This window comes from Phoca vitulina, unplaced genomic scaffold, assembly GCF_004348235.1.
Source record: "Phoca vitulina isolate PV1807 unplaced genomic scaffold, GSC_HSeal_1.0 scaffold1548, whole genome shotgun sequence".
Classification (NCBI taxonomy): Eukaryota; Metazoa; Chordata; class Mammalia; order Carnivora; family Phocidae; genus Phoca; species Phoca vitulina.
Genome location: NW_022591235.1, coordinates 1 through 6,893, shown reverse-complemented (window position 1 = coordinate 6,893; position 6,893 = coordinate 1). Strand labels below are relative to the sequence as shown.

At 56.2% G+C, this 6,893-nt stretch overlaps 1 protein-coding gene across 1 annotated transcript; it reads right to left on the bottom strand.

Moving 5' to 3' along the window:
- Nucleotides 1-234: 234 nt before the first annotated feature.
- TNNT1 (troponin T1, slow skeletal type) lies at nucleotides 235-6,770 on the bottom strand (the record flags this gene model as incomplete). The annotated part of the gene is made up of 10 exons (XM_032399833.1): nucleotides 6,739-6,770; nucleotides 6,616-6,629; nucleotides 6,387-6,422; nucleotides 6,129-6,161; nucleotides 5,388-5,409; nucleotides 3,411-3,471; nucleotides 3,014-3,130; nucleotides 2,726-2,803; nucleotides 685-798; nucleotides 235-344 (listed from the first exon to the last, which is right to left on the bottom strand). Coding segments are annotated over exons 1-10 (617 nt in total), but the record flags the coding sequence as incomplete, so codon positions are not given.
- Nucleotides 6,771-6,893: the final 123 nt, after the last annotated feature.

Sequence of the window (6,893 nt, the reverse complement as noted above, 5' to 3'; positions counted from 1 at the left end):
ACCATATTACTTCCCAGACTCTACAGGTCATGGTACCCACAAAAAGTGGGTCCTGTATCAGTGACGTTTCCCAGGGAAGACAACAGAGGCCCAGAGAGGGGGACACACTTGTCCAAAGTCACACAGCACCAGGGCTCAGACCTGTGCTTCTGCCCTCCCAGAGCTGGGTAAGAGTCCCCTTATCTCGCCGTCTTTCAACGGCCCCCTCCCACCCTGAGCCCCCATCCCACCTACCGGAGCTGGTCTTCTCCCATGTGGTCGATGTTCAGAGGCTTTTTACGCTCACTCAGGATACGCACTTTCATCTCCCGACCTGTCTGGCGCTTACCGCGTTTTTGTTCTGCCTGAGGGTAGGGAAAAGGACATACTGAACTGTGGGATAGATCAGAACACAGGGGGTTCCTCCCCATCTTGTCCCTACACCCGGGAGTCCAGACCCCCCCAGCCCCTCCTCCCTCAGACCCAGGAGTCCAGGACCCCCAGGTCCTCCCCCCTCAGACCCAGGAGTCCAGCCCCCCAGCCTCCTCCTCCCTCAGACTCAGGAGTCCAGACCATCAGCCCCTCCTCCCATAGACCCAGGAGTCCAGCCCCCAGCCCCCACCTCCATCAGGAACCAGAAATCTAGGTCCTCAGTTGCTTCCTCCCTGGGAACATAGACCTTAGGTCCCAGCGGGCTGAACTCACCTTGACCAGGTAACCCCCAAAATGGGCTCCCATATTGGATAGAACCTTCTTCTTTTTGGCATCATCCTCAGCCCGCTTCTTGGCCTCCTCTTCCTCCTTCCGCATCTTCTCCTCCTGAGGGAAGAAGGGTGTTAACCCCAAGGCCTGTCCCACCCCCTGCAGGGAAGGGGTCTGAGATGGGGATGTGGGAGCTGAGTGAAGCAGGGGTCAGTCAGACCCAGTGCATGAGACAAAGTCAATGTCCGAACAGGCAAAAACGCAGACGTTCTGCTCCTGGCCCTTCCAGGCCTGGCTGTGTGACCACCTGCAAGTCCCTTCTCCTCTCTGAGCCTTAATATCCCCCAAGCAAAACTTTTAAAATGGGAAAGGGATATTCCTGCTTTTTTCTGCATTCCTCTAGTCTGAATGACCAATGCTGAGCGTTGCTGGGTGGCCTCAGTGCAGATACTCCCCCTCTCTGGGCCTTCGTCTGCTTTATTCTCATGAGACAAGAATAACGGTGTCAGAGGATGCAGGAGGGTGACCGGTGATGGGGGTGGGGGACTTGGAGTACTGAAGCGGCTGCTGGCCTTGAGTCTGAGGACGAGGTTCTAGAATGTCTACTGAAGGCAGCCCCACGTTCCAGAAATAGTGGCTTGTCCAGACCAACTCCTGTCCCCACTGAAAGCGCTGGTGAGGTGGGTATGACAGCTCTGGCATGTCCAGCATGCCCCATCTGAATTAATCTCCTATCACTGCTGAAATTTGCAAATTTAATAGCTTAAAACAGCACAAGTTTGAGGAGCCTGGGTGGCTCAGTTGGTTAAACATCTGCCTTCAGCTCGGGTCCTGATCCCAGGGTCCTGGGATGGAGTCTCATGTTCAGCTCCCTGCTCGGTGGGGAGTCTGCTTCTCCCTCTCCCTCTGCCACTCCCCCCACTTGTGCTCTCTCTCTCTCAAATAAATAAATATCTTTTAAAAATTGGCACACGTTTATCGCCTTACAGTTCTGCAGGTCAGAAGTCTAAAATGGGTCTTCTGGGCTAAAATCAAGGAGTGAATAGGGCTGGTTCCTTGTGGAGGCTCTAGGGGAGAATTCACTCTCTTGCCCTCGCTTCTAGGGGCTGCCTGCCTCCCTTGGCTCCAGGCCCCGTCCTCCGTCTTCTAAGCTAGCAGAGAAGTATCCTCAAACATCTCTGACTCTAACCGTACAGCCTCCCTCTTGCAAGGACCCTTGTGATAACATGAGGTCCATCTGGATAATCCAGAATCATCTCCCACCTCAAGATCCTTAACTTAATCACAGGCACCATCTTTTGCCGTGCAAGGCACCATATTCATAGACTCTGGGAATTAGGATGTGAACATCTTTGGGAGGCCAGTACGATGTCTACCATGTCACCCAACTCCTAATCTTTAAAAGTGATTCAAGTGGGCCACTCCTTGATGCCAAGGCAGATCATGTTTCCAAAGCCTACACCAATGGGAGCATTCTCACCAATCTCCTACAACTAGCCAGCAATTCACTACAAGATGGACAGGTGGCCAATCTGAACTCATCCCAGAATGATGTAGAAGACAGATAAAAGAGGAGTGATAGCCAGAGTTGTTGGTGGTCACTTGCCACCCCTGCCTGAGAAGAAGGTGTCCAGTAGGGTGACTGACCATCTGGTTCACTTGGGACTGATGGGATACAGCATTTTCAGGACTCAGACCAGGAACATCCCGGGCAAACTCACAATGACCTCATCACCCCAGTGTCCACAGAAAGATGGGCCCAGGGATAGGAAGAGAAAAGCTAGGTCTTTGTAATCTTGAGTTCCTTGATCCAGCCATACCTGAAACAAGTCACACTCTACACTTTTTTAGTCATATGAGCAAATAAAATGCTCTTTCTGCTGAATCCAGTTTAGGTTGGGGTTTCTGTCCCTTCCAACTGAGAGATCCTTGAATAATACAGCGCAAGGACTTTCTCAGGACCATAGAAAAGATCATGAATGGGAAATAGAGCATCCAGCTGAAGAAGAAACATTTGGTCTCGCAGGGCAGGGGAGGCACCCACCGCCAGTTTGGCCTGACGCTCGCGCTCCTTCTCGGTTCGGAAGCGCTGCTGTTCAGCTCTCTCAGCCCGGCGCCGCTCCTGCGGAGGGGAGAAGAATGAGGGGTTGCAGGGACGCCCCCTCCCCAAGGAGGTCAAGAGCAGAGATGAGCAAGTTTGAGTGTGGCCACCGACTTGGACAAGTTCCCAGATGATTCAGCCTCGGGTCTGTACTGGACAGGAACCATTGCCAGACCCAGGACGGCACGGGGTGAGGGAGGAATCTGCAGAACCCCACCTCCCTCCACTCACAATGCGCTCTTTCAGAGCAATGAGCTCCTCTTCCTCTTTCTTCCGCTGTTCAAAATGCACGTCAATGAGCGTCTGCAGCTCCAGCAGATCTTTCTCCATGCGCTTCCGGTGGATGTCCTGCAGGACGAAGGGTGGGGGCCGCGTCATTCCCAGGCAGTGCGGAGGGCCGGGCCCCCACCTGTGAGCGCCTCGGAGACATGTCGCGGCAGGGCCCTTGCCTGCAAAGACCGACTTGGACCGTTTAGGGGACCGGGGGCCGCTGTTCGCGATGTTCCCAGCAGGTGGCACTAGTGGCCCATGCGGTCCATTTTAGGGGACTCCAAAAGAAGGGAGAAGCCAGGGGCGCCTCTTCCTAATTTGCACAAAGGCACCTGGGGACTGGGTGTCCTTTACTTACATCGAAGTCCACACGTTCCCCTTCTGGGATCTTCGGGGGAATCAGGGGAGGGACCACAGGCCTGATGGGTGGAAAGGGGAAAAGACTGAGCAGCCTGAGCTCCCTGATGGAGGGCTGTCCAGTGTGGCAGCCAGCTTCGGGGCACCTGACAGGGAGCTGGTCCGAATCGAGATTCTATGGGCTGTCTGTGAAACACGCTGGATTTCGAACGCTTGGCTCAAACAGAAAAATGTAATATATGTCACTAATAATGTCTCCTATCGATTACATGTTGAAATGATGAAATTTCAGATATAACGGGTTGAATTAAAAAAATGCTATGAAGATTAATTTTTACCTGTTTTGTTTTACTTTTTAAAGTGCAGCTTGTAAAAATACAGATATTTTTACATATGTGGCTTGCATTAAATTCGTATTGGGTGTTGGTGCCCTAGGCCACACCTACATTCGAATTCTCTGCTTTTTAAGACAGCACTGTCCGTCGCCTGATTTGCTTCCGACTCCTCTAGCTGTCCCATCTCTGTCTCCTTGTCCCCAGAAAGCCCTTTAAAGAGTTTCGCCCTTTTATTTATGCATAGGAAACTCTCACGATCCACGTCATTCAGTCCCGTGACTTCGATTATCGTCAATTACTGAAGCTTCACCACCTCTGTCTCCAGCCCAGACTCTCTCCGAGATCCCTGACTCGGGTTAACGGGTGCCTCCTGAACATTTCCGGCATTCTCACACACCATGCCTCCACGGAGCCCGTCAACTTCCCCAAGACGGAGTGGTGGCTGCACCACCCCTCAGGTTCTCAGCCCAGACCCTCACCTCCTCCCTCCCCTTGCTCCAACAGCAAGTCCTGGCCTCTTCGCCTAGGCATCTCCCCAGTCTGTTCCCCCTTTCCCACCCACGCCCCCTGCCCAGCTCAGGCCTCAGCCCCTCCCCTGTGAACCTTTATACCAGTCTCCTCCTGGCCTCCCAGCCTCGGGCTGTCCACCTTCAGTTTATCTTCCTTCATGACGTTAGCTCAGAGCTCACCCTTAAGACAAAGTCTAAGCAACTCAGCATTCAAAGCCCTTCTCCATCTGGCCCCAGTCAACTCCTCCAGCAACTTCTCTCCTCCCTCACAGACACACACCATATTCCATGGTTCCCTGGCTATGTCATGTGCCTTTGCACCCCTGGGCCTTTGCATATGCTGTTCCCTCTGCCTGCAATGCCCTTCTCCTGATATACTGCATCCCCAGAGGCCTTGCCGCCTCCAACAAGCCTTCCCTGATCCCCCTTGCTCTCTCTCAGATCTGATCCAATGCCTCCTCTGCTCAAAACCCTGCGCAGACCCACCCCTTCTTGCACTCTACGCTCTAGCCACAATGAAATTGGCACGACTGCCCATATCAACCCATAGAACTCTGCTTCTAGGTTTTTTTCTCATGCTCAGATTGTTGCCTCCTTGCCTCTTCAAGCTTTGGCCCCAGTGTCACCTCCTCCAGGACCCTCTGCCCCCACGAGCTCTCATGGCCTCCACAGATCTGCCTAGTACAGGACCTCCATCATCAGAATGAGCTGTGTCTGTATCTGCTCCCCGAAAGAGTGGTCTAGATCCAGCCACTGCACCGTGCGCGCTCCCCACAGCTTTCTCCTCTACAATATCCCTCCCACTTCCTTCAGCTAGTGAACTCCTCATCCCTCGGGACTCTGGTATCACCTCCCCTGGGAAGCCTTCTGTGACTGCCTAGGGCAAGCATAGGGCCCTCTCGTGTGCTACCACTGTATCTGGGTCTGTTTCACCAACAGAGCAGATGGGATCTGACTCGCCAGATGCCGTGGGAAGTTCTGTGGACCATTTGCTGAAAGAAGAAATCACTGTCCTTTCCTGTTTCAAGTGCCCCACTCTCCTTTTCTGCCTTTCTCACACCGTATCTCTGGGGGTAGGGGATATATTTAGGAGGATGTGATTGGGACCCTCCCCCCAGCCCTCTAGGATCTCACCTTGGTTTGGGGCGCTCCTCTTCTAGTGGGGAGATACAAAGAGATAATTAGCAAGAGTTCATGGGGGTGGGCCTGACACACCCAGAGGAGGGAACCCCCCCTCCAAGCCACAGCCCCCAAGAGCAGCTCTGGGGGAGAGGCATGAGTGGGGGGAGAAGAGGGGAGAAGGGAAATCAGGGTGGCTGTAAAGGGGGAAGAGGGTCACATGCATCAGATATACATTCAGAACTGGTGGGGGGATCCCCCTCCCACTTCTCTGGGAACTCAGGGGTCCAAACCCCCCAGACCTTCCTCCTTCTACATACCCAGAGCTCCTGCTCTTCTCCATTTACACCTAGCACTGCAGGGTGTCCCCAGCCCCTCCCCTCTGGGGACACAGGAATCCAGACTCTCAGGGAGAGCCCCTTCTGCAACTCAGGCCCCAACCTTTGAATGTATATGGAGGGGAAAAAATGACAGGGTCGGGGGCGAAGATGGGGGCGTGCCTGTTGGCAAACATCCAACCCTTCTACAAGTATTCCTCCAGGTTGGGGAAGAAGGCTTGGGTGTCGGTCTCTTTAAGAAAGAAGGGAAAGGGTTAAAGCCTCAGCGAGGCGATTTCCCTTCGTGGACACCAGAGGGCGCGCGAGCTCTCCGGGGCTTAAAGGACCGGGCCGGGGCGGGTTGCGGGGGCGCAGGGGGTCCTCGCAGGGGTCAGGGCCCGAGGAAATCCGGCTCGAGAAGCGAAGCAGCCGCGGTTACCTCGCTCTGCCACCGGCTCCGGCTCCTCGGCGGCTGGGGAGGAGGAGGCAGGGGGAGAAGCGAGGATGGGGGAGCGAGGGGGAGCGGCCAGGCCGGGGCGTGGGGGGCAGAGAGGAAAGAGAGGGGAGAGGCTGTTAAAGGACCTGAAGCCGGGGCGGTCGGGAGCCCAGTGCCCGCCGGCCCCCCCGCCCCCGCCCCCTCCCCACCCGGCCCCGCGGGGCTGCGTCCGGCTGCAGACCTCCGGGGGTCAGGCCTCACCTTCCTCCTCCTCCTCCTGCTCCGCAGCCTCCTCTCCTGGAAAGGGGGCGGGGGCAGAGAAGGCAGGGTTAGGAGCCCCGCGGGGGGGGCCGCCGGCCGTGCGGAGAGGGCACGCGAAGGGCGCCGCAACCCCGGAGGGGGGACGCGGGGGCGGCGGGTGACCCCGCTGTCCTCTCGCCTCCCGCGCGCGTGTCCCCAGGCCGCCGAGGCCCGCCCACTGCCCACTCACCTTCGGGCTGCTCCCTGAGGGCAGGGGTGGGAAGGAAAGGGCGAGAGGGAGGGTTAGACGTGCTGGAGGTGGGAGAGTGTCCCACCTCTCCACGCCCCCAGCCCTCCCGCCAGCGCCACTCACTCCTCATATTCCTGCTCCTCGGTGTCCGACATCCTGTGTGACCTGAGGACCAGAGAACACGCGAGTGAGGTGCGGTCCCGGAGGAGGAGGGGCTGGGGGCCAGAGTCCCGGGTCTGAGGGAGGAGGGCTGGGGGCCAGAGTTCCAGGTCTGAGGG